Source organism: Notolepis coatsorum (genome assembly GCF_963971535.1).
Source record: "Notolepis coatsorum genome assembly, chromosome: 10".
NCBI classification, from domain to species: domain Eukaryota; kingdom Metazoa; phylum Chordata; class Actinopteri; order Aulopiformes; family Paralepididae; genus Notolepis; species Notolepis coatsorum.
The window spans coordinates 5,247,324-5,274,664 of NC_140174.1; the positions used below are offsets into that span (position 1 = coordinate 5,247,324).

At 45.7% G+C, this 27,341-nt stretch overlaps 2 protein-coding genes across 2 annotated transcripts in view; one reads left to right on the forward strand and one right to left on the reverse strand.

The window, feature by feature from the left end:
* Positions 1-244: 244 nt before the first annotated feature.
* Positions 245-15,560, forward strand: mrpl27 (mitochondrial ribosomal protein L27). Its single transcript, XM_084323965.1, has 4 exons — positions 245-288; positions 823-954; positions 12,604-12,671; positions 12,867-15,560. Exons 1-4 carry the CDS (start codon positions 249-251, stop codon positions 13,071-13,073), a joined length of 447 nt encoding a protein of 148 aa, XP_084180091.1. The 5' UTR covers positions 245-248; the 3' UTR covers positions 13,074-15,560.
* A 3,430-nt stretch (positions 15,561-18,990) lies between these two features.
* stxbp4 (syntaxin binding protein 4) overlaps positions 18,991-27,341 on the reverse strand; it is a gene marked incomplete at both ends in the record, with an annotated part of 209,606 nt that continues 201,255 nt past the window's right edge. The window contains 2 exons of the mRNA XM_084322321.1: positions 18,991-19,227; positions 21,505-21,675. Coding sequence (XP_084178447.1) covers positions 18,991-19,227; positions 21,505-21,675 — 408 coding nt within the window. The remainder of the gene's footprint in view (positions 19,228-21,504; positions 21,676-27,341) is intronic.

Here is a 27,341-nt window from a genome sequence, read left to right on the forward strand (position 1 = left end):
TTTGAGCTGCAGTTTCTGTATGAAAGGTACTATACAAATAAAGTTTATTATTATTATTATTATTATTATTATTATTATTATTATTATACAAACCTAATAAAAATACAAATAAACCCTAAACACAAACAAAATAAATTAAATAAACTTCAAATCCCCGGGTTCGCAGAGAGCGAGGGGGAGGCATTTCGAGGTGACACACACAACGTCACGGCGTTGTTGACGCACACGACGTCATCACGTGATACAACATGGCGGCGCTCGCGTCCTTGATGTTGAAATCCAGAGCAGGTATCATTTCTCGAAATTATTATAATACTTTTGGCATAGAGAGTAGACCTTTGTGCATACACCGTATAGTATAAAACGTTTAACGTTACACGATGTATTAATGAATGTATTGTGTAGATAATATATTTAACATTCACTGTCTGACGCCTTACAAGCTAACTGTACTACTAGTAACCACATTGTAGCTGCTGAGAGAGAGAGAGAGAGAGAGAGAGAGAGACACGCACACACACACACACAGAGAGGGAGAGAGAGAGACACACACACAGAGAGAGAGACACACACACACACAGAGAGAGAGACACACACAGAGAGAGAGACACACACACACAGAGAGAGAGAGAGAGACACACACACAGAGAGAGAGAGACACTCACACACACACAGAGAGAGAGAGACACACACACAGAGAGAGAGAGAGAGACACACACACACACAGAGAGAGAGAGACACACACAGAGAGAGAGCCTAGCCCAAGAGAGACAGAGATGTCACAATGACAATGTCACCCAATGCTGCTGCTGGTTGTTGCAGGTCTCTTGGTTCCGGGCCAGGTTCCGTTGTTGGCCGGCTCGGTGAGGTTTGCGTCCAAGAAGGCCGGCGGCAGCACCAGGAACGTGGGAGGAAAGAGTGCAGGTCGCCGATACGGTTACAAGAAACAGGATGGTAAATAATGTGACTATACTTTTGTTGATTTCATCACAACACAAGTGACGTGGTTATGTTTTGTAGTGTAGGCATGATTCATGTGCTTAATAATAATACCCTGCTTGTTACTGATCTGGGTAATGCAAAAGGAGAACTGTTTATCAAGCACCCCCCCCCCCCCCCTTAATTTAAACTGAGCCAAAACTTGACCCTGTCATTTGCTACATATGATCTAATTATTAATACTAAAACTAGGGATGCTCGATATTGGCTTTTTTACCTATACCGATATTGTCCAACTCTTAATTTCCGATACCGATATCAACCGATACCGATATATGCAGGGTCCCCCCCCCCCCCCCCCCCCCCCCCAAAATGGAATAATTTCAGGTAATTAACATTACATATATCTTGTTGTGGAATTAACACAACATTATGCATACTTTTGACAATAAATAAAATCAGAATTTGTTCTTACTTGCTTGCCTGGGTAAATAAAGGTTATAGAAATGTAAATTCTTTTTTTTATTTATTTATTTTTTAAACCGATACCGATATTTTCCGATATCACATTTGAATGCCGATATCGTCCGATAATATCGGTAGGCCGATAATATCGGACATCCCTAACTAAAACTAATAGAATGATCTGTGGTATGTGGTTTTTTTTCTGAGATTAGCTGTTTTATGTAGGGAAAAATCATCTTTGTGTTCAAGAACAGCTTTGATGATGAAATTACCTGCGAAACAGAATTACGAATGATGCCAGGCGGTGGAATAGGCCATGTAATACTAAGGCCATGATAGTATTGATGTCAGCTGAACCTGTAGTTATTGCAGAGTTTCCTGTTGGCAAGTAATAATATAATAATAAGTTGGTCACTACTACTACTTCACATCTGTATAGAGTGTTTTCACGGCGCGTCATCAAACCGGAAGTCGGCCGATTTGGAGTACTTCAGATTGCCAAAAAGCTACTACAAATCAGGGAGAAGAGAGCAAAAAAAGGAGGCGAACACCCCCTCTCCTCTGTCCTCTCCCGCCTGAACGAACTACCAAAGTACCGATCAGCATTTTTCGATCAAAAAATGTGTACTAGTAGTAGTAGACTATTAGACAAATTTTTTTCAAAAGTAAAGATCAGTCGATCTAGTAACATGTATTGAATCGCCTACCTTGGCTTTCACAATACACATGACATGTCATCGATGAGCAAACACTATAATGTAACTTATCGTGAAAGTGAACAACACACTCGTACAAATGTTTGGCAAAAACAATTACAAGTTGATCAGCAAGTTGTCACTGTGTCGGGGCACGTGGGTGGCAAGGGCTGCTGCTGGCATGATTACAATGTTATCAACATCATCTCTGTGACAGACGTCTGTTTACAGCAGGCGTAAGTAGTGATGCACGATATATCGGCCGATATAATATCGGCCGATATGGCAGTTTTTTTTACACATCGGTATCGGGCCGATATGGGCCGATACTAAAAATAATAATTAGTTTTTTGTCCTTTTTCTTTTCTTTTCTTTTACATGTTTTGGCCTTAAATAGTTTCAAAATATCAGTAATTTCTGAAAATAACTTACAAAAGTAAAAAAAAAAAAAAACGTTTTGGAAAATAGCTCTTTATTTGATTATCATAAAGTGTTTTCTATACAGAGATATCGACATCGGTAAATATCGGTATCGGCCAGAACAGCAATATTAATATCGGGTTATCGGTATCGGCCACAATTTTCACATCGGTGCATCACTAGGTGTAGCTGAGGGGTACAATTCCCTGACTGTATTGTTAGATATGATATTTAATACCACTACCTCATGTACTTTAACTTCTGGCCACCCAGTACAAGATATAAGTATGATGAACACTTTCCCACCTGATGAAACGAACCAACACAAATGGACCAAATCGAATATTTAATACAGCAAAGGGTGTACACAATATTCACTTAATTACATTTATGATTTGAAATGTTAAGTATGCACTTTTATGGCAAATGAGTATTCGTAGGTAAATCAACATTGAATGTCCAATCTCTGGTTGCGCAGGGAGTAAGTATACAACCTGGAATATTTAGGAAACGATAGCGATAGTACTTAAATGATTATAGCTGGATACACTAAGGGGGGGGGGGGTCCCGCTGGTTGTAAGACAGTAGAAGGGGGGGGTTAGAGAAGTCGCTGGCGGTATCCCATTTGGCCGACGGTGTCTTGGGAGAATCCAAAGTCTTAGACCCAGTGCCCACAGAACCTCGGGCCGTAGACGAACACAGCTGGACCCTCTGTGGAACGGTATCTGCCGGTCCACAACGGAGAGACGTGGTGCGACCTCACGTGTAGAGCGCCGCCTCACCTGTAGTCCTCTCCGGGGGGTAATTCCAACACTCGACAGTGTTGGCCTTTATCCATGGAATAATCAAAGCACATAAAGCATAATCCAAGAGCCGTGGAAGGCTCGCCGTCGTCGGGTAGAGTAATCCAATATACAGGTCCAGTCGCTCTTGACCCGGAGCTCCTCGGATGCAATCACCACTAGGGGTCTGACCAGCCTGGATAAGCGTCCAGATAACGTCAGGAACGATGGGGGTACTGATAACTGTAGGACTCGAACCGAACGATGCACCATACATAAATAGACTATTATTAGCTTAATAGAATACGTCCAACTCGACGGTATGGTGCCAAACTATGACCATTCAACTATTAATCTACACGATATCTCAATGCCTATTCTGGGCCAAGTAGGCCCTACTACACCGCACGTGCTTCGTGGGGAGGCTTTTGCGTCTGTCACTCTGTTGGAGGGTAAAGAACTGGACTAAAAGAAAGTTCTACTTTACGAGCGTCATATATATATGCGCTATGAACAAATAGTACCACACGTATTTCGCCCGGCATATTACTGCGCGGAACCGGGGGCTGCCTCGACATGTTAGGCGGCACGATTGAACTTGAACCTAGGGGTATGGCAACCTGGCGCCAGGTTCTAGTCCAATGGTAGAATGAAACTATTATGGGCTGTTTAGTAGAAACGGGGATATTCAATGCATATTGTACAAGGAATATACATGGGATATCAAACGATATACAAATACAATTAAATATATATATATAAATAAATATACATATTCGGTTTAATCTGATCCTTCACAACAGCCGCCCCCTAATTAGTCCCACCTAATTAGCTAAGCAGAGACAGATTAACCGCACTGTCTTCCACTCAAGGTCCGCTGTAAGGTCAGTCAACTCACAAAGTCATAGGGTCATGGTCATCATCGATAGTATCTGGGAGTCGGGGCAGTTCTATGAGCCTCGCCACGGGCCGTGTGTAGGTGCGCCCTTGGACGAGTACTTCAGCTGCTCGGACCTTGCCATCGGCACCGGTGATCACTTTGCTTACGCGGCCAGCCGGCCACATAGCTCTGGGGAGTGACTGGTCAACTATCATGACGACTGTTCCTTCTGTCAAATTGTCTCTCTCTTTTACCCACTTCTGGCGGGTCTGTAGAGACGGTAGGTAGTGAAGTAGGAAGCTGCTCCAAAACTTGTCAGCTAGTACTTGGCTGTACCTCCACATTCTTCGGCCGTTCGCTTCTTCGGGCCTGTACATTGTCTGGGGTAGCGCGGGGTCCAGCCGCCCCATTAGGAGTGTGTTGGGGGTGACTGGGTCGACATCTGCTACATCACTGGAGACGTAACCGAGGGGTTTGGAGTTCAATACTCCCTCGATCTCCGTGAGGACTGTCATTAGGACTTCCTCTGCCACAGTCTGGGCTCCGAGTACGGCATACAGGGCTGTCTTTATAGAACGTACTTCTCGTTCCCAGGTTCCACCGAAGTGGGGTGCGTTCGGGGGATTAAACTGGAAGTCAACCTGGGCTGGAGCGAGGTGGGTCTTAAGTTCTGGGCCCATAGCTTGGAAGCTCTCTCTCAGCTCTCTTTCTCCGCCTTTGAAGTTGGTCCCGTGATCAGACAACAATGTAGACTGTTGTCCTTTCCGTGATATGAATCTCCGGAAGGCCATAAGGAATGAGTCTGTGCTCATGGTCGGAAGGAGCTCGATATGTATCGCTCTGGTGGTCATGCATTTGAATACAATACCCCACCGCTTCTCGGTTCCTCTTCCTCTTTTTATATACAACGGGCCAAAACAGTCCATGCCTGTGGAGTGGAATGGCTTGTCGCCGATTCGGAGGCGACAGGGGGGTAAGTCAGCCATCCGTGGTATGCTGGGCTGCGCGCGCCACTTTCGGCAGTCTAGACAGGTTCGCTGGAAGCGTCGCACCGCTTCTCTTCCTTGAAGTATCCAATAGCGACGTCTGATCTCCGCGAAGACTCTCTCTGCTCCTGCGTGGTGTACATCCTCGTCGTATTTCTTTATGATCAGCTCTGTGACCTTGTGTCGGCTGTTCAAGACGATCGGGTGCTTAATGTCATCTGGTAGATCGGGGGCTCTCCGCAGGCGACCACCCACTCTGATGAGATTATGTGCGTCACTCTCTGGTGCCAGGTGAATCAGTCTGCTGTCTGATGGGACGGGGTTTCCTCCCTGTAGACAGTCTAGCTCATCGGGGAACGAGTCCCTCTGGGCTCGTTGTAGTAGAAGAAGTTCTGCTTCTTCGTAGTCAGCTGCTGACATGTCAGTGGTGGACTGAATCTCTGGGTGGTGCCGCAGGAATGTCCTTTGTTGCGCACTCTCTAGGGTAATGCAGTCATCTATGTTCGGGTCTGTGGAGGCGACAGTGCTCAGTCCACAGAACATAGGCTTCTTGTTCTCAGCCTCCTCTCTACTTGCTTCCCTCGGGGTGGGCGTAGGCCAATCTCCTTCCGGGAGCTGGAGGAATGCTGGTCCGTCACTGTAGATGTTGCGACGGGTTAGGTCATCCAGGGACATTCCCCGGGTGATGACGTCAGCTGGGTTGTGTTTGGTATCCACATATCTCCAGCTTGCTTCTTCTGTTAGTTCCTGAATCTCGGTGACTCTGACTCCCACGAAGACTTTGTATCTGCATGAATCAGACTGTCGTGGAATCTGACCACAAGATTGTTCTATGCACCGGAATGGTGAGTTCACGTTGGATTAACGTGGCTAGATGCGCTCCTGCGAGGGCTGCGCAGAGCTCTAGACGTGGGATAGATTGTTGCTTACGTGGGGCTATCCTTGAGCGGGCCAGTATGAAAGCAGTGTGTATCTCTCCTCCCATCTCTTGGGCACGCAAATAAGCAACCGATCCGTAGGCTACTTCGGAGGCATCGCTGAAGACGTGTAGCTCAATCTCGCATGTCTCTGGCCTCACTGTGGATGGGAAGTAGCTGCGGCGTATGTTGACACCTGGGAGTGAGCGGAGTTCCGTCTCCCACTCTCTCCATGTTGAGGCAAGGTGTGCGGGTATTGGGTCGTCCCAGCCCTGGTCCTTGTCCCATAGTGCTCGTACAATCATCTTTGCCCTGGTGGTGTAAGGTAGAATACATCCCAGCGGGTCATATTGTCTGGCGAGTGTTCTGTACACACTCCGTCTGGTGGTCGGTATCGTCGCCGACCTTCCTTGCTCTGGAGCCAAGGGTTTGTGTCTATAGTGGAGCGAGTCTGTTTTGAAGCGCCAGACTAATCCTAGTGTCATTTCTTGGGCTTCTCCTGGGATTGTCGCCATCCAGGTCTCGCTGCTGGCAGCCTTGTCTGCGGAGGAGAGGCTGTGCAATACGTGCGGGTCACTGCTGGCCCACTGCCTGAGATCAAAGCCTCCTTTGATTAGGGAGGCGCGTAACTTGATTAGGAGAGCCTCGGCTTCTTCTTGAGTCGAGACGCTTTGTAGACAGTTGTCTACGTAGAAACTGTTCTTCACACTGTGTTGGACCTCTTCATCTGCTGCTGGGTCCTCTGTGACGTGTTTCTGTAGTGCAAATGTAGCACAGCACGGGCTGCATGTGGTTCCGAAGGGGAGTACTTCCCACTGGTAGATAGATGGGTTCTCATCTCCGATCTTCTCTCTCCATAGGAACCGTAGCAGAGGCTTGTCCTCCTCTACTAGTCTCACTTGCAAGAACATCCCTTTGATATCCCCGCTTATAGCCACCTTGTCCTGGCGGAAGCGCAGTAGCACGCCTAGTAGGGAGTGGCCGAGTGTGGGGCCGGGCAAGAGCTCTTTATTCAGATTTTGGGATCCGATCTGGTAGCTGCAGTTAAACACAATGCGATCCTTGCCATTGTGATGGACCTTGTGATGCGGCACGTACCATGATTCGGTCGTCTGATCGGCCTCTTTAATGTCAATCTTTGTTACGTGTCCCGCTGTGATTAGCTTCTCAATCTCAGCTCGGTACACACTCTGTTGAGCGGGGTCTTTGGCTAGGCGCCGCTCTGTGTTCAGTAGATAGCGCTCCGTGGCGTCTTTCTTTGCGTGAAAGGGGGGCATTCCCTCTCTCCTCAGGAGTGGAGTTGCGTATCTCATCACTCCGCCGACTGTGACTCTCTTTGTCCCCTGCTCGAGTAGGTGGATGGCGTAAATGTCTTCTTTAGAGCGAATGTCTTTCTTTTCGTTCTTAAAGGGCATTGTCTCTAGGGTCCATAGCCTCTCGACATGCTGCAGGAGAGTGGTGTCTTCTTCTGTCGTTCGGGAGTGGAAGCAGCTAGTGGCTGCGGTTCGGTTGAGAGATTTAGCGAGGGGGCCTTGTAATGTCCATCCTAAGCGGGTCTCGGCGGCTGCAGGACAGCCTCGGGGACCGGTATGGACCCGGTCAATCGGGACTATGAGTTCTGCATGGTCGGAGCCTATCAACAGGGTCGGGGTAGCGCCGTTTATGAGCGGGATAGGTAATTGGCGCAGGTGCACATATTTATCCATCAACTTGGTGACAGGGTAGGTGTACTGCGAGAGTCCTATTTCTTGGCTGGTGAAAGCATTTGTGATCTTGTACCGTCGCTCTGGCTGCCCGTTGGCTGCGATAGTGAAGGAGACATTCTCGCCCTTTATCGTCTTTAAATCTCTTCTTATTGTCCGAATCGTCATTTCGTTCTTGCTCCCCCGCAGTCCCAGTTGAGTCGCAGCGGAGGCGAGCAGAAGGGTCTTCTCTGACCCGTCATCAAGGACGGCGTAAGTGTCCATGACTTTATCCTGGTAGCTCAATGTCACACGGACTACCTTTAAGAGCACTTGAGCTCCGTTGCTGCTGGCGGGGTCAATGTACATGACACTTGCCTTGGTGCCGCTCCGTGGTGCAGGTGTAGGCCGTCTTCCGTTACTATCGTGTAGTATATCTAGATGGGCTCCATCGCACCGGCTGCACCTTTTCTTTAGGCGGCATTCGGCTGCCATGTGGGGCCGCGCACATCGATAACAGCGCCGGTTGGACTTTATCCATTGGCTCACTTCTTCTATATTCATCTTTGTGAATGTGTCACATTGTGACAGCCAGTGTTCTTTCTCACAGTAGGGACACGCTCTCTTCCACTTCTCCTTCCTCGAGGGGGTGCTGTGACTCTTACTGCTCGGTACTGACTCTGATTGGTGCATGACAGTCACCGATCTTCTTCCATCATTTATTCTCCTGGGTCCCTCTCTGGAGCTTGGCGTGCTCCGCCCGAAGGTGTCCAGTCGTAAGCTGCTGACCTCTCTCGCCAGGAAGTCGGCCAGATCAAGGAGGGATGGCTCGGGGCCGTCGGGATCTCGGTAGTCCCTCTGCCGCCGAAAGCGCTCCTGTCTTGCGGGTGGCAGCTTCTCCAAAATCCTCTCAACGTTAGAGTTGGCGTACAGCTCATGCCTGCCCTTCTCCCGTTGAGCTCCCAGCATCCCCACCAGGGACTGCACTTTAATTGACAGGTCATCTAGTGAGCGATTGTCTGTGGCTGGGGGTAGGCGGTCAATATGCCTTATCTCCTGGATTACGTAATCCCATATACGTCCATATCTTTGATCCAGCGCTGCAAGGGTGTATGGGGTCGAGGAGGTAGCATAGGCTAGCGCTATATTGTGTGCTCGCTGTACTTTCAGGTGCTTCAATAATATTGCATACTTGTGGCGTTCATCAATGACATCCGCCAGCATTGTCTCTAAACACATCCGGAGCTCCGTGTACTGTGCTCGACTCTCATAGGCGAAGTCTGGGATTGATGGCGTGGCGTTGTATGACGCCGTGGATGGCGAATACATCGGCGAGCGTTGGGGGAGAGACCTCCTGGGCGAGTCCCCTCTTGCGCCTCGCTGTGGGCCGGTACTGGCAGGGTACCATGGCCCGCTGGTCCAGGTACTGTTCCTCGGGGCTGGTCGTGCGTCGTGCTCACCCGTAAATAGAGTCGGGGGTCTGTAGCGCAGCGCCGCGGGGGTATAGCCTGGACTGTATGGGACCTCCTGGTCCGGTGGAGTACTGTGCTGTCGTCGGGCTTGGTTCTCCTCTTCTCCCTCTTCTTCTTCTATCAAATCTTCCAGGTCTTGTAATGGTTTATTTAGCTTCTCCGCAGTGTAGGCCGCTCCTTCCTTGTAGCTGGGTCTCGCTTGGACCGGTATGGGAAGGGGGTCTGCGGGGGGTCTAGACTCGGTCTGTTGGTCAAGTTCAGGGTCGCTTGCTCGTTGCGGTGACGCTGCTCTTGACTGCTGTCTCGACGAGTTCCTTGAGCCCCTGGCGGAGGGAGAGGGAGTTGTCCTTTTGATCAGCTGCTCTATCAGTTGCGCTTGTAGTCTGTCGCGCTCTGCGTCTCTTTGGGCACCGGCAGCGGTGCGCTGGGCGTCGGCGCGGTCTCTTGCCATATTCTCTTACATCTGGAAGCGTCTCATCTCCAGACTTGTGCGCTGTTCTTCGCTCCGTTGCTGTGCTTGGAGGTGTTCGCGCTCGCTGGTCGCCTGGGCTTGGAGACGTTCGCGCTCGCTAAGCGTCTGTGCTTGGAGCCGATCGTGTTCGGTAGAGGTTGTCAGGCTGACGAGGAACGCCTGTTGTAGTATCCTCTCCGCTTCGCTGGGGGAAGGCGGTAGTGGAGGTGAGCCGCTCCTGCGTGAACCGCTCCTGGGGGTACTCGTTGGGGAGTCCTGGAGCTCTAGTTCCTCGGCGCTCTCCTCTTCTTCTTCCGTGCAGAGTTCTCTTTCTGTAGGGTTGTCTTCCTCCCGGGGCGTGTCGGGGACTACTTCTTTAGTAGTGGCGGGGGGTAAAGGCATGTCAATTCCCTCCTGGTCTCCACCGTGGGCTTGGTCAGTTACATTAGGACCTACTAGGGCCTCTGTGGTCGGGGAAACCTGGTCGTTAAGGTCAGACATAATTTTACTTTCTACTTTTACTACGTTTACCGTTTGTCGAAGGCTAGGTAGTTGACTGACAGTGTAAGCCTCTAAGTACTGAGGTGTCTGTCGTCTGCGCCGCGGGCGTTCTAGGTTAGGAGGATCGTTTCGTGGAGTGTTCATCATAGGCCATTTCGATATTAATAACACTATATTAATATTACACTAGTTACCCTCCGGCTCGAAGGACCAATTGTAGCTGAGGGGTACAATTCCCTGACTGTATTGTTAGATATGATATTTAATACCACTACCTCATGTACTTTAACTTCTGGCCACCCAGTACAAGATATAAGTATGATGAACACTTTCCCACCTGATGAAACGAACCAACACAAATGGACCAAATCGAATATTTAATACAGCAAAGGGTGTACACAATATTCACTTAATTACATTTATGATTTGAAATGTTAAGTATGCACTTTTATGGCAAATGAGTATTCGTAGGTAAATCAACATTGAATGTCCAATCTCTGGTTGCGCAGGGAGTAAGTATACAACCTGGAATATTTAGGAAACGATAGCGATAGTACTTAAATGATTATAGCTGGATACACTAAGGGGGGGGGGGGTCCCGCTGGTTGTAAGACAGTAGGAGGGGGGGGTTAGAGAAGTCGCTGGCGGTATCCCATTTGGCCGACGGTGTCTTGGGAGAATCCAAAGTCTTAGACCCAGTGCCCACAGAACCTCGGGCCGTAGACGAACACAGCTGGACCCTCTGTGGAACGGTATCTGCCGGTCCACAACGGAGAGACGTGGTGCGACCTCACGTGTAGAGCGCCGCCTCACCTGTAGTCCTCTCCGGGGGGTAATTCCAACACTCGACAGTGTTGGCCTTTATCCATGGAATAATCAAAGCACATAAAGCATAATCCAAGAGCCGTGGAAGGCTCGCCGTCGTCGGGTAGAGTAATCCAATATACAGGTCCAGTCGCTCTTGACCCGGAGCTCCTCGGATGCAATCACCACTAGGGGTCTGACCAGCCTGGATAAGCGTCCAGATAACGTCAGGAACGATGGGGGTACTGATAACTGTAGGACTCGAACCGAACGATGCACCATACATAAATAGACTATTATTAGCTTAATAGAATACGTCCAACTCGACGGTATGGTGCCAAACTATGACCATTCAACTATTAATCTACACGATATCTCAATGCCTATTCTGGGCCAAGTAGGCCCTACTACACCGCACGTGCTTCGTGGGGAGGCTTTTGCGTCGGTCACTCTGTTGGAGGGTAAAGAACTGGACTAAAAGAAAGTTCTACTTTACGAGCGTCATATATATATGCGCTATGAACAAATAGTACCACACGTATTTCGCCCGGCATATTACTGCGCGGAACCGGGGGCTGCCCCGACATGTTAGGCGGCACGATTGAACTTGAACCTAGGGGTATGGCAACCTGGCGCCAGGTTCTAGTCCAATGGTAGAATGAAACTATTATGGGCTGTTTAGTAGAAACGGGGATATTCAATGCATATTGTACAAGGAATATACATGGGATATCAAACGATATACAAATACAATTAAATATATATATATAAATAAATATACATATTCGGTTTAATCTGATCCTTCACAACACTAGGTGTAAGTAAACAAAATAGCGGGTGTTTATAATAAATGCCATGTTTATGATGACGTTGCCCTCGAGGAGATACTTCTCCTGGCTAGGAACTCATATTGGCTAACAATTCTTACATACAGAATACTAAATGGAACCAAGCTACATTGCCAATTCTCTTGTCACCTATGTTGTGCCCCCAAGAACATTACGATAATCTACTACTAAATTACGCACCAAAGCTACGGGACACCCTACCTATGGACATTAGGAGGCTAGATCACTAAATATTAAAAAAAAAAAAAAAAAAAAAAAAAGTAAGCTAAACATGTACCTTTTCACCATAGCCTTTTAATACACTCTGCTGCTTGGACTCAATGCACCAAGACTGTGATTGTTGTACGTGCAGATGAGTTTATTTTATTGCACTATTGCACTATTATACTCTGTCTATTTATGCTAATTTGTGTAAATTATAGCTATTTTATCGCATTGCTCTTATTCTGTCTATTTTATACAAATGTTATGTCTGCACTTTATGCATTGCTTTTATTTGGTCAGAAACCTGCTAATAGTCTTGTATAGATTTGAAGGTCAATTCTCTTGAATTATGCCAATTTTATGCTCGTTTTACGCCTAGACATCTGTTTTGTGTGTACATCACTGCTGTGAAGCACTTTGGGCTGCAATTCTGGTATGAAAGGTGCTATACACATACAGTTTATTATTATTATTATTATTATTATTATTATTATTATTATTATTATTATTATTATTATCACTATTTTTAATTTTAAGTATTTAAAATGTATTTACAGGCCACTTTGTCCATGCGGGCAACATCCTCGCAACACAGCGAATAATGAGGTATCATCCAGGAGCCCATGTAAGTGTTGAAGCTTTTCGGCATGAATACGAAGATTTGATACAGTTGAATAGTTTTTGAAATAACTAAATTCTACTTTTCTTTTCCTTTTATTTATTTATATATATATATTTTTACTTCATCGCTCCTCAACTCATCCCGACTCCCCCTCCCCCTCATCCTTTGTCCCCCCCCTCACCCCAATTGTCCCGCCAGGTGGGCAGGGGGACTAATAACACGCTGTATGCCCTGGAGGAAGGCGTGGTGAGGTTCACCAAGGAGGTCTACCTGCCCGGGCCGCGCAGCCCCGAGGTCTACCACGTGCTCCACAAGCTGCCCACGGGCGCCGTGCTCTACAAGACCTTCATCAACGTCCTGCCCACCAAACAGGAGGGCCGGTTCAAACTGGTGGACATGGTATAATAAACCGGCCGACTGGACTCTGACGTGACGTGGCGGGAGCCCCCCCCGTCCCCCCCGTGGACTTCCGTCGTTGTGGGAGAGGTTCTGGTCGAGTGGACTGAAAAAGTGGGCGCTCTGGAACGTTTTTTATATATTTTTTTGGTCTACTTTTTCTCCGCCTATTTTTCTTGTATTTTTCTCCCATCCCAATTGAGTCGTTATGCCCAATTCCCCCCTCCCCCTTCCTGGTCGTTGCTCACATTTGCCCCCCACTGGTCGGTCTAGGGAGCCCTGAAGTCTATCACATGCTTCCTCCCGATACATGTGGAGACACAGCCAGCAGCTTCTTTTCACCTGACAGCGAGGACTCTCACTGGGGGAGCGTAACGCGTGGGAGGATCACACTACCCTCCCCCAGTTCCCTCCCTCGCTGTGCAGCAGGCGCCCTGACCGACCTGTAGGAGTCGCTGTTTTACAACGACCAGGACACACACCCCCCACCGGCTTTCCCACCCGCTGACACTGCCCAATTGTGTCGGTACGGACGACCGACCACTCCGGAGGCACCGCGGCAGCCGGATTCGATCCCGCTGACTCTGCGGTGGTAGACGGATGCTTAGTCCGCTGCGCTACCCGGCCGCCCACTCTGGAACGGTTTTGACTGCCTGGACCTCTCTGTCGGTGTGTTGATGATGTCACAGGGTCGGTCATCGTCACTCCCAGGAAGGAATCACAGAACCGAACGAGGGTCCGACTCCTCACTAGTTGGCGAAGCTGCAAAGCTGCAACCCGTCTAAATTCGTACCTAAAAAGTTCATACCGCGGCTTACCTTGACCCCCAAGGAGGCACGCCACCGAAAAACAACTGCAATTTATTTTGTACCTAATCTCACACATATCATTTCATTTCATTTCACACAGTCATTTAGTTTGACGATTATTGAGTGTTAATGAGTTTACATAACTAAATTCAAAGGACATTGAATCCTTGTGTTGTGTTAATTACCGCTCAATGAAATTATGTCGATTTTAAAGAATAGCAATCCCTATTAGAATCCTTATCTAGTTTTTTTTTTCATCGACATCATTTCATTGAGCTGTAATTATTACCCCGGCAACACACAGATTCAGTATCCTCCGATGACATGAGATATTCAAACTCATTAACACTTTCAGTGCCACCAGGTGGCGCCAGAGTTAGTGCTTGAATGCCACCATCGGCGTCAATGTTAACGTTAATATCGCCTAATCTATGTTTTAAATTGTGGCTATGTGTCTAATCTGCCCGTCGCTTATCAAAGAATCATTTTCCAGTCAGTGCTGTCAAGGCAGATTGGTTTTTTATTGCTTCATTTCCGTTTGAGAGCATTTTGAAAAGCACCCGTTTTGAGGTAAAAAACAGCCCATTCTATGATAATCGTCTTTTACTGGAATATTCCAGAACGTTGATATTTGTCGGCCTATTTATGAATCGTTTTCAAATAAACGCTAGATGATCAATATTATACGTACACGCACGCCCATTCGAGCCGCGCGCTGATAATAGGGTCTGTTCATTTCCTCATGGATTTTACAGTGAAACCGATAGAGGACATTTCACAAAACAGCTTATATCTTCATCAAAATGAGTCTGATTATCCTAACACTGATAACATAGATTCCTTACCTGACATCAGATGGTATCCAACTGGTATATTCCAATTCCTGATCACCATTAGAAAAAATCGATAAGTGTATAGATCTAACGTGATACAGTAGAATTCATGATCCGCAGCGCTCAGAGGATCCATAATGAACTCTGGTAACCCCGGCTGCATCAGTGGACTGGAAAATGTGGAGTACAGGATTTTTTTCCCCATCCATTTTCATTGAGTCCATTCCAAAATCCCTTATGTCATCTGGGAGACGATAGGGGGCGCTTTTTTCCACATCTGATCGCCGGCGGCTCTCGGGTAGACTAGGGTAGGCTCGCGTGATGCAATATGATTTCAGATCGCTAAAAAAAAAAAATCAGAGAAATCTTGTGAGTGGCTTTCAACGTAATATTAATAATTCCGAGAAAACTTGTGAGTGGCATAGAAAGTGTTAACTCTCGATAACTGTCAAACTAAATGAACGTTAGTAATCAAATCCTACTTAACCTCACTTGAGACTTCACACCAAAACCTAAACTAACATAGAAATGAACAAAATAATAGATTTGATCAATTTTTATTGAAGATAGTGATTTTCTTTAACTTTTCGGCCCGGCCAATTAGTGAGAACCCTGAACAGGTCACATGTTCTCACTCCTCCAGCACTACTGCTCTGAGCGGCTTTGTACAGCTAGCCAGCCCTGGACTCCCAGTAGAAACCCCTGCTTGTCCTTGGTATTAACAACAGGGTGCCATAGCCCATGTCCAGAAAACTATTTATGTCTGTGTCAAAATACATCCTGTATTCATCAAAGGTTATGACTTGACTTGTGCTTGTGTTTTTGAACAGCTCTCACACAAATAAAGGTGTATAATGTAATCATGATGTTGTGAACTATTTATTACACTTGCCTCCTCAAACTTCAAAGTGCAGTTCTGTGTATTTAATCATTTCAAATATGCAGTTATGATGGTTGGTTAGTTTTATTGGTAGTAGGAAATAAGTTAAGGATCATGATAAGTTAAGGATCATGTCTTCACATCCGCAATTCTTTAACCAACCACAAGGTGTCTCATCATGACAAACGGGTACTTTATGTTTTGTTTGGCCAGTTATGGTAAGAATCAGCGTTGGGGGGGGTGATTTCACTTTATCAATTCAAAATGTACATTTAAACTGCAATAGAGGCCGTGTATAGAATGTCTGTGTAGTTTATCTTTCTTCCAGCATGGCTACCTGTAACCGTTGGTAACCACTTTCAAAAGGAAATGGCTAATTGCTGTGCAGTGGTAGAGTAGGTAAAACACTGGCTTGATATTGCTATTCTACTGTGAATTATTGACAAGATCCAGTAATAAGACACCAAATGATTGTTTTTGTTGTCATATTTCTCACAAATCGGCACATAGCAACCATTGTTGTGTGTACATAGCAACCATTGTCTCTTGCACACAATAATGGTTGCTATGTTAAGAGTTATTTTAATTTGATTCTTTTTTATTTAACAAAGTCTTGAATTGATTGGAAGTGAACTGGCACTGGTTTGAATGTTAGAACAAACCCATCATCACTATAATATGATACAAAGGAACCAGACTGTCTCATTGCTCAATGAGATTAATATAATGATGGTAAATGGACATTTATATAGTACTTTTATCCAAAGCGCCTTGCTCAAGGACACTTGGACGCGCTGCCGGGAGGAGCCGGAATCGAACCGGGAACCTTCAGGTTACCGAGACGACTGCTCTACTTCCCACAAATGGGTTACTTGACCTTAGAAACAGGCTACTTGATTAGCAACCTTGCTTGCTTCTGGTTTTCATGTTATATGCCAAAGGCATTATGGCTGTATATTGTGTGTAAATTAGGGCTGTCAATAGATTAAAAAAAAATTAACTAATTAATCTCACAATTTTCTGTAATTAATCGAGATTAATCGAGATTAAAAATAGCATTTTTCTACTCAAGACCGAAGCTTGTAACAGATATCTACTTGAGTAAAATCATGGAATTAATGTAAAAATCAACACAAAGAAAGTATATTTAGATTCAAAGGCTATTTTAATAGCTTTCTATGATCTTTGAATACAGTTTCTCTCCTGTGAAATACAGAAATGTTCAACAGAACCATCAACATTGACTCAGCTAGACTCTTATATCCGCGGCGCTAACAGAAATAAAAACAAACCCAGGCCCGTGTTAAAGTGCAGATTGGCTTAGAGGAGGACGATAATGTCTTGTGTGAACCACCAGTAATATAAATCATATTAACAACAAAAATGTGTTCCATCTCCATGTCGGATGACTTTGAAAAAAGTCAATGCACAAAAAGAACAAGCTAATATACTGCTGAAAGTTCAGAACGTTGACGATTTTTCACTCCATAGATTAAACTAGATTGATTTATTTTAAAGGGGAACTATCTTATAAATGGCCCTTTTTCAGTGTTTAGCATTGTTTCATAGCTATGGGGACTTATATTAATATGATCTATGTCTCTAATTCTCATATTGGCGCATTCTTCCAATTCTCCTCTCACAATATTCACCCTCACTGAACTGAGTCGTCTGAAAATGTGCTGATTTGTGATGTCAGAGAGACTCAGCTGCATGGTGAGACTCACACACTCCACACAGTTAAACACAGGCTCAAAACGGCTTAAGATCTTGAGGTTGAAAAATGCTGTTTTTGAGGACTTGATTAGAAATACAAAAACAATGAATAAAAAAAAATAAAAATTACAGCGATGTTCCATAGACTCACAGGAATTGTGTAAAAGTGCCCAAATAGTGAAAGAAATAGTAAAATAGTTCCCCTTTAATGCTTTAAATAATTTAGATTAATCTCCAGAGTTAAAACATTCACTTTGACAGCCCTAGTGTAAATACAACATTTATTTAGAATGGAGCGGGTTCTCTCAACAGGCTCTTTTCACTGTGAGATGTTCTCAACAAGAATGCGAACAGCTGTGAGCAGGAACCATGGTGTTCCAGTGGCATGCGGTATGCAAGGGGAGTACGTACAGTGCCTGGTGGTACTCTTCTTCACGTGGGAGTCAGAACGCTGTCATGATGATGATGATGATGATGATGATGAGGAGGAGCTAATGATGAATGTGAGGAATTTAGATGTGTATCATCATGGACCATTATGTGCACGCAGCCGGTGGTGTTGAGATGTTTTGTATGAGAAGCGGGGGGGGGGGGGGGGGGGGGGAGTGCAGCAGCAGGGGGCGATGGAGTGTACCCTCGCGCCCCCCCCTTACCCCCTGTGCCTCTGTGGCAAGGCAAGACTCCCTCTCCGGACCAGAGGAGGAATGTAAAAGCATAATAAGAGATCTAAGATAAGATATTCCTTTATTGATTTACTTGAATGGTTACTTGTATTATGAGCTAAAGGGTATAAACATTTTGATACACAGAGAGAACGTTGGTTAGTGTGTGAAGTTCTATAACTATTGTTACAACTGCCGTAGTTTCCTTTTTGGGTCGTGAAGTTTCCAAAAAATCGCTACTGGCTTCTTCTGTCTGTGTGCAGTTCACACGATTCATTCTCCATCTAGGTCAGTGCAGTACACAGTACGGGGGTGTCCTCGTCGTCGACCTACATTTTAAGCAATTCTCGTGTAGAAGACAAAAAAAAGTGGAAAATCTAGTCCTAGTTTAGTAGAGATACTTTCTGGACGTTTCTACTCCAGGGAGTGTTAGTGTTTGTTTACCCTCAGTTAAAGACTAATCCCTTGTTGACACCGTTCTCTCTCTCTAGGGTCAGTATAATGATTAGTGATGCATTGGGCCGAAAACACAAGTTACTTTTTAAGCTCACGTCTGCCATTTATAGCTGACTTGACTTTTGATCAACACCTTCAAAAAACGAGGTCCATTTTTGCCTTTGGAAACATGGCAAGTATGGAAATCAACACCGTCTTCTACACTTTTAAGTGTTCCAGCATTCATGAATATGACCTGTTTTTAGAGCCTCCTCCACCTCCATGCACCAACATTCCACCATTATGAGAGAACCGTTCTTTTTTTTGTCCTGGTCATTATGACCCATCTGTGATACAACGACTTGGAGTAATTACAGTCATTATCATGAGAATGCCTCAAAGCGGGTAGAGAGGAGCCTCACAAATCTTTCAACGGGCTCTCTCTCTCTCTCTCTCTCTCTCAAAAGGAGTCGTTCCCAGAACTCCTTTTCGTGCCCTCGATGACATCATTGGCTCAGCTGTAAACTCTCTTTCATCTCCAGTTTCTGGTTTGGCAACAGTGCTGATGTCTGTCGTCCTCGGGACAGACGGTTACACGGGCGGGGGGGGTCTTTGCCCGGTGCTTTCCACTGGGCCACGGGATGAAGCGAGCCCTTCTTGTGCCTCAGGGGACCCTCGTCGACTGAGGTCGGTGTCTTGTTGACGGAGGTGTGCCCCCCTGGGGGTCTGGGTCGACGACGGGTATGAGTTCGAAGAAGTCGGCAAGTCCAAAGGAGAGACGTCGTCGATGGACCGGCTAAGGGTCTCTTCATATGACGGCGGAGGCTGCTGTAGGAAGCAACGAGAGGAAACAATTTAGGGATGTCCGATATTATCGGCCTGACGATATTATCGGCCGATATTGGCATTAAAATGTAATATCGAAAAAGATATCGGTATCGGTTTTCATTTATTTAACCGTTATTTACCCAGGCAAGCAAGTAAGAACAAATTCTTATTTTATTTATTGTGAAAAGTATGCATAATGTTGTGTTTTTGGCGGGGGGGAAACGCTGCATATATCGGTATCGGTTGATATCGGAAATTAAGAGTTGGACAATATCGGTATATCGGATATCGGTAAAAAAGCCAATATCGAACATCCCTAGAAACAATGTAACATCCTGTATTACTGTGTGCTAGGTAGGCAGGCTCTGGAGGTGTCCAGACAGCCTAAATATTAAAGGCAACCAACTTGTGTCTAGCCACGCCCCCGCAGCGACGCGGAGCTCTGTCGCGGCAGCATTATGTAGCAGTAATCATCCCTCTTTTAAGATCTACAACTAGCTCAACTGGCAGCGCTGCCTTGCTGTGGATCCTGCGGTCCGTTAATGACAAGTTCGATTCCCATAATTTTTTTTATTTTTTTTAACGTGCATTCTTTCGCCGGTTAAGTTTAGGCATGTTAACTTTAAGCATTGTTTCGGAGTTGGTTAAGGTTAAGGTTAGGCATAGATTCGGAGTTGCTTAAGGTTAGAAGGGTTAAGTTTAGGCGCTGTTAAGGAGCTGGTTAAGGTTAGAGTTTGTCTTAGAGAATGGCAATATTTTTTAACGTGCATTCTTTCGCCGGTTAAGTTTAGGCATGTTAACTTTAAGCATTGTTTCGGAGTTGGTTAAGGTTAGAGTTTGTCTTAGAGAATGGCAATAGACAGCCTATTTCCGCGCTGCAGCTCTCTCGCGCTGCCGCGGTCACATGGGCGTAGTGGCCAATCAGAGAAACGCTAAACACAAGTTGGTTGCCTAAAATATTCACGCGTCCAGACAGCTAAGCTAGGGACACCGTATAGCTGCGAGTGCCGTCCTTCGGATGAGAGACGCTAAACCGAGGTCCTGACTGAATCTCGGTCGTTAAAGAACACAGGACGCCCGTCGCCTATCGTAAAGAGTAGGGGGTTCCCCCGACGTTCCTGGCCAAATTCCCAATCAGGTCTCTGACATCAAGACCACCTAATCATCCCTTCCCTTTAATTGGCTGATATCAATCCCTGTCTCCTGAGCCGTTCAGCCATTGTGTAGTGTGATGTGTGTCGGGTGCCAGTGTATGGTAGTCATTGTGTAGTGTGACGTGTGCCTGGTGCCAGTGTATGGTAGTCATTGTGTAGTGTGACGTGTGCCTGGTGCCAGTGTATGGTAGTCAGTGTGTAGTGTGATGTGTGTCTGGTGCCAGTGTATGGTAGTCACTGTCTAGTGTGATGTGTGCCTGGTGCCAGTGTATGGTAGTCAGTGTGTAGTGTGATGTGTGCCTGGTGCCAGTGTATGGTAGTCATTGTGTAGTGTGACGTGTGCCTGGTGCCAGTGTATGGTAGTCAGTGTGTAGTGTGATGTGTGCCTGGTGCCAGTGTATGGTAGTCATTGTGTAGTGTGACGTGTGCCTGGTGCCAGTGTATGGTAGTCAGTGTGATGTGTGCCTGGTGCCAGTGTATGGTAGTCATTGTGTAGTGTGATGTGTGCTTTGAGTGTCTAGAAAAGCGCTATATAAATGTAATGAATTATTATTATTATTATTATTATTATTATTATTATTAAGGACTCCCAATAAAAGAATACCTCTGCAGAAAAGAGTGCTCTGACTCTTCCACCGTTTCACAATAATGTAACATCCTCATTTAAGCTAAATAATAGAGACAAGTATACTGTAGTTTAATCAAATAAAAGAAAACTTGATCCCTCTTACTTTTATTATGCCCGGTTTCAACATTGAGTGAACTGTAGGCAGGGCCGGCCCGGGGGTCTGTTGGGCCCTAGGCGAGATCCTGAAAATGCCCCCCTCCTCCGTAGTAAAAAAAAAAAAAACTACATTCAATCATCTTTGCAGACACCTCATTTCACCAGTCAGTGTTTCTCTCGGACGTTGAGCAATGGGGGGGGGGGGGGGGGGGGGGTGGCAATCGTAGTATTATATATATTTTTTAATGAGTGACCCCCCCCCCCCCTTCCGGGGCCCTAGGCGACCGCCTGTAGGACGGGCCCGCCCTGCCTGTAGGCTATCTAACACACACACACACACACACACACACACACACACACACACACACACACACACACACACACACACCGCTGGCTCACCTCAGAGCTAACCGCTGAGCAGCCTCCGAGTCCAAAGCGCTGTGCGATCATGGAGTGGATCTGTCTCTGCCGGTCCTTCTTCCGGACGCTCTCGTAGGACGGCAGCCGTGGCGCGGGCCCGTCCAGGTGGTAGCTGTCGGGCTTCCCCACGATGAACAGCCTCCCGGGGAGCTGGATATCATCACAAGACGACACATTTATTATCACAAAGAAGGGCTCAGACCAGTGACGTAACTCTCTCTCAATGTGTGCCGGGGACAGATTTGGGGGCGTGGCGAGTGACGCCCCCAAATCGTAGCCGCATTTCTGCAGACCCCTCTCTGATTGGTTGAACTCTATTTCTGCAGACCCCTCTCTGATTGGTTGAGCGAAGCCCCTCTCTGATTGGTTGAGCGTGCGCATGCGCATGAGCCGCGACAAGCTCCTCCAGAAACTCCGTTAAGCTCCAGAGAGAGAGGCTGAAAACCCACAGTTCTTGCCCGACGGATGGGAGCGAATCCCGGATCCGAGGTTTCTGATGACTACCCCCAAAACATGGAGGTTGCGAACGCAATTTATACGCATGGAAGTATTGATTACGCCATAACGAATCATTAAAAAAATATACCGTTAACTGGAATATGTTGTGTGTGTGCCTTTCTGAATATGATTTGGGAGGGTTATAATAGAAGAAAGACAGTGTAAACAATATAACGTTATGTGAATAAACCGCGAAATAATAACTAATTCCTTGGTCAATAGAAGTCTCTGTGATACTTTCTGAATATGATTTGGGAGGGTTATAATAGAAGAAAGACAGTGTAAACAATATAACGTTATGTGAATAAACCGCGAAATAATAACTAATTCCTTGGTCAATAGAATTGTCTCTGTGATACTTTCTGAATATGATTTGGGAGGGTTATAGAAGAAAGACAGTGTAAACAATATGTTTGACGTATTTTAACACACACCTAGGCTGACGACCCGAGCTATTATGCAAAGACAAGTACTTTAGCGAGTGGGTACTTGGCCCTTGCAGGGCAAGAATGCGACCCCCATCTACTGCTCTTTGCATAATAATAGAACAGGTAGTCAGACTCAGCTCTTTGGACGGTAAAACGTGGGGGGGACACTTTCCGCTGTCCCCGGCGTCAAATACGCCCCTGGCTCAGACACCGACCACATTGTGGAGGCAGATTCGTCATCTCAAATGCAATCCTATATATACTGTCGTCGATTCTTGTCGATGGTGACTTATTGCGATGCGGTCGTTTTGAAAATATCAATACAGCTCTTCCCGCCGCGGTAAATATCCGATTCCTCTTCAGTGTCGTTTGTACAGTATATACGCCGGCGTGCGAATCACTGGACCTTCTGTCACATTCAAACGACGTACTCCACAACAACAAGCTGTGGAAATGTGACTCCGGGGGCCATTTTGTTTGTTTATGTTCTATATTACACCGATTATTCAACTTGCTATTCTAATGACAGCACCGTGAATATTGCATAATTATTTATCTTAGGCCTACTCAATACCAATACAGTGCTGCTGTATTGGTCACAGACAGCATAAGTTCCTGAGATATATAATTGAAAATTCTCTTTGTATCGGTATGTTGTTCCATAAAGCTGACAGCAGGGGGGGGTGTCATGTGAGGAGTCCACGATGTGACGCGGTCGGCTGTAATGTTACGTAAAGCCCTTCTAGCCATTACCCTCCTGTCTTAGTGACAGCAGACCATTGTCTCTTTTTTTTTTTTTTTTTTTTTATTGGTCTTTTTCCCCCTCCATTTTCCTCCGATTTTCTCCCATCCCAATGTTAGTCGTATGCCAATTCCCAGTCCCTTCCTTGTCGCTGCGCTTTACCCCCCACAGTCAGATCATTTTGGGAGAGTGGAGGCTACCACGTGCTTCCTCCGACACACGTCCAGCCAATCACCGCTTCTTTTCACCTGGCAGCGCGGATTCTCATTGAGAGGGCGTAGCGTGTGGGAGGACCACACTATCCCCCTCACGTCCAATCCGCGCTTAGCAGGCGCCCCGACCGAACTGTAGGAGTCGCTGTTTACAACGACCCGGACCCACCCCGCCAGCTTCTCCCACCCTCTGATACAGCCAATTGTATCAGTGCAGACGGCCAGCCAAGCTGGTGACAACCCCGGAGCTGTGAGCTGGATTCGAACAGGCGAACCAAGCTCACAGCTCCGGGGCTGGTGACGAACGCAATCTCCGCTCGACCACCTAACCGCCATGACCATTGTCTCTTCTATAGTTTGAGCATGGACCACCCTTCGAGCATTTTGAGGGAGAAAACCTATAAATGGTGCATTGAATAAACCGCCAAAATGCTGACGTAAGGACTGCCACTTCGCCAAGATGTCGCCAGCAGCTAGCTGCAGTGTTGTAGTCGAGTCACTACATCTCAAGTCCGAGTCGAGTCTCGAGTCCCCTGCAGTGTTTGAGTCCAAGTCCGAGTCGCCAAAGAAGAGCCTGAGCCGAGTCCCCGTTACAGGAAAGCAGTGTTTTCCTTTTTACCCCCTTGAATGCCACCATCCACTCCAATGTTAACGTTAATATCGCCTAATCTATGTTTTAAATTATGGCTATGTGTCTAATCTGCCCGTCGCTTATCAAAGACTCATTTTCCAGTCAACATTGTCGTAGCAGATTGTTTTTTTATCGCTTCATTTCCGTTTTCTAGCATTTTGAAAATCACTCGTTTTCACGGAAAAAATAACACATTCCATGATAATCGCCTTTTACTGGAATATTTTTTTTTTTTTTTTTTTTTTTAAACCTTTATTTTACCAGGTAGTCACTTGAGATCAAAGATCTCTTTTTCGAGCAAGACCTGGCCATTCGAGCAAGAACGTTGTCATTGTTCGGCCTATTTATGAATCGTTTTCAAATAAACGCTAGATTATCGATAGTATGTGTGCGCATGCACGCTCGTGCCGCGAGTTGAAAATCGATTCTCCTATTTCCTGAAGGCGCGCACAGCCAAATCACATAATCACATAAAAGCTTATATCTCTGTGAAAACTAGTCTGATTATCCTAATACTGGTAACATAGATTCCTTACCTGAGATCAGATGGTATCCAAATGGATTATTCCAATTCCTGATCGCCATTCGAAAAAATCTATCTTTTTATTGATTCACCGTGTATACTGTAAAAACACATAATCTCCGCTGCTCTGAAACTCCAGAGTGAAACTGGTCGACGGCGGTTGCATGAGTGAGAAGTAAAATGTGGAGTGCGGGTTTTTTTTTCTCACGCATTTTCATTGAGTTCAATCCAAAAGGGTGAATTACCATCTGGGAGACGATAGGGGGGCGCTTTTTTCACATCTGAGCGCCTGAGGTAGCTGAATTTCCAACGGTAGACTCGGTTGATGAAATATGATTTCAGATCGCAAAAAAAAAAAAAAAAAGAGAACAAACGAATATTCTCGTGAGTGGGCATTCAACCCGCGGGGGGTAAACCCGAGAAAACTCGTGGATGGCATTCAAAGTGTTAACACATTCCCGGCCATTAGATTAGACGGGCCCCACTCTAGGACGCCAGCTTTTCATTACAACTTTTCACTGTGTTGTTTGTAGAGCTAAATCTATATTTTCTATTATAGCTATGTATCCATTGTCATTGTCAATTGACAGTATAAACCTTCCCTTCAATATGCCATAAAGAAATAATTTTTTCATCAATACGTTCCCGTTTTATAGCCTAATGAATATGAGCGTTATATGGGAATGATCTGGGATCATTCCTGCAAAGCTAGTTATAAGGCGCTAAGCTAATAACGTTAAATCGATTGGCGTTTTGTCCCTACACAAGCTAGAGTTAAAAATCTAAATGCATATGATCGGTATCATGTTCCACCATGAATGCATGAAAGGGGGGGGGGGGGGCGGAGGAAGTCGTTTCTGATTATTGATTACCAATAACGGCATTCGTTATTACAACAACATACGGATAGCTATGAGAACAAGGCCCGATCAGGCTGAAATTGACGTCCAGGCGATCGGGTAAAGCCCTCGCTTCAGGCTAACAGAAAAGTCCACCCGGAGGGGAAAAAAGGTGACACCACGTCTGAAACAAGGATTACTGCATTATCGAGACAGCGCCACTACCAGGATATGGCCGGTACTGCACTTTCCGAGTCCCAATATGCCTTTTCCAGCCAAAATACAGCTCAGTGACAGTGAATAGGATATTAAAATCGAATAAAAGAAAAAACACATACAGTATATATATATACGTGATTGGCCGTCAAGCGCTGGCTCCCAATCACGTGTATATACGTGGACGGCCGGGAATGTGTTAACATGAGGGTGTTTACCTGAGATGCCAGGGTACTCTGGGTGTCATAGGAATAGCCAACCAGAGACTGCCTGCTGTTGTGGTGCTGTGGGGGGGTGTCCTGAGGCAGAAGACAGCATGTGGTCGGTTACAGTTTAACCCTTCCACTGCCACACGACAGCCGGTTAACCCTTTCACTGTGACAATAGTCAGAAGGTTAGCCTTTTACTATCACACAACCGACGGCGATGCTCCACCATTAGCATCATTGCGGAGCTAATGATGCTAATGATGGAGCATCGCCGTCGGTTGTGTGATAGTAAAGGGTTAACCTTCTGTCGTGTGGCAGTGAAAGGGTTAATTGCCAGTAATTTGACAATGTACACAGTGATACCAACAGAATCACATGTCCAGAGATGGTGTATATAGTGCATGGTTATTAATAGGATAGTCCACATTTTCGGTAAGACTATATCTGATTTGTCACAATCCTTGATGTCCTTCCAAAAAGCACTTGCATTATTGTTTTTTATTTTAGATATTGGAGGATATATTCATAGTATTCTTGACATGACATGTTTTGCCATGCAATGAATATGGCAAAAATCTAAATTCCAATCCAAGTGCTTTTTGGATTGGCTGCAAGGACAAATCAGATAGGCTTCTTAAAATGGGGAGTATCCCTTTAATAACCCCCCCCCCCCCCCCCCACACACGCCGATACAGCCTGAAAATACAAATAATTATTACCCTCATGTCATCATCACAATATACTGAGCGCACATTAGGAACAAACACATAATTCAAATGTAACGTTAGCGCTAATGTATCGTGCTTCCATTCAACAGACGGCAACACACGTGAAGTCAAGTCTCACTCGCGTGATACTTCCTCTACATACTCTGTCAATACCTGGCCAGGGTACTCCTGGGTCCTAGTGCCCCCCACTATACACCATATGTTATGCACATGTATTTTATATGTTAATAAAATTGCATTTATCTATAGTCCTAGTTCTGTCACTGTTTGATGTCACAAAGAAGGGTGTATCCGAAAGCTGTCTACAACATTTGTAACAGGTGATGAAAAAGGTGATGAAAAAGTAAACAAATAATTAACTGTATTAGACATTTGTTAATGATGAATAGGCTTCACTTCAGATTAGGGCACACAATAGCATCTGCAAATGATTTATAGATGTTTTATGAATGTCTTAACAAATCATTTGTTGAACATGAACAAATAAATGGAGGTACAGTATAGTTGTTTTTTCATATCCATTTTTCAAAGCATCTACAAATGTGTTACTACACATTAAACAACATTATTTAATGATGAATAAATCAAGTACAAACAATGTTGATAATGAGTTATAAATTATGTAGAACTAATTTGTAAATGTTATACAAATATAGTTATAAAGGCGGCTACGTGGCGTAGTGGGCAAGGCGCTCGCCACGAAATGCTGGAGTCGCTGGGCTCGTCAGTTCGAGCCCAGCGCTCCACATTTGCTTTCAGTTTAGCTGGTCGTCCGTACTAATACACATTG

Coding starts and splice junctions, on each gene's coding strand:
- mrpl27 (XM_084323965.1), top strand. CDS start 249: ATGGCGGCGCTCGCGTCCTTGATGTTGAAATCCAGAGCAG. Junction 955..12,603: donor CGGTTACAAGAAACAGGATG/GTAAATAATGTG, acceptor ATGTATTTACAG/GCCACTTTGTCCATGCGGGC. Junction 12,672..12,866: donor GGTATCATCCAGGAGCCCAT/GTAAGTGTTGAA, acceptor TTGTCCCGCCAG/GTGGGCAGGGGGACTAATAA.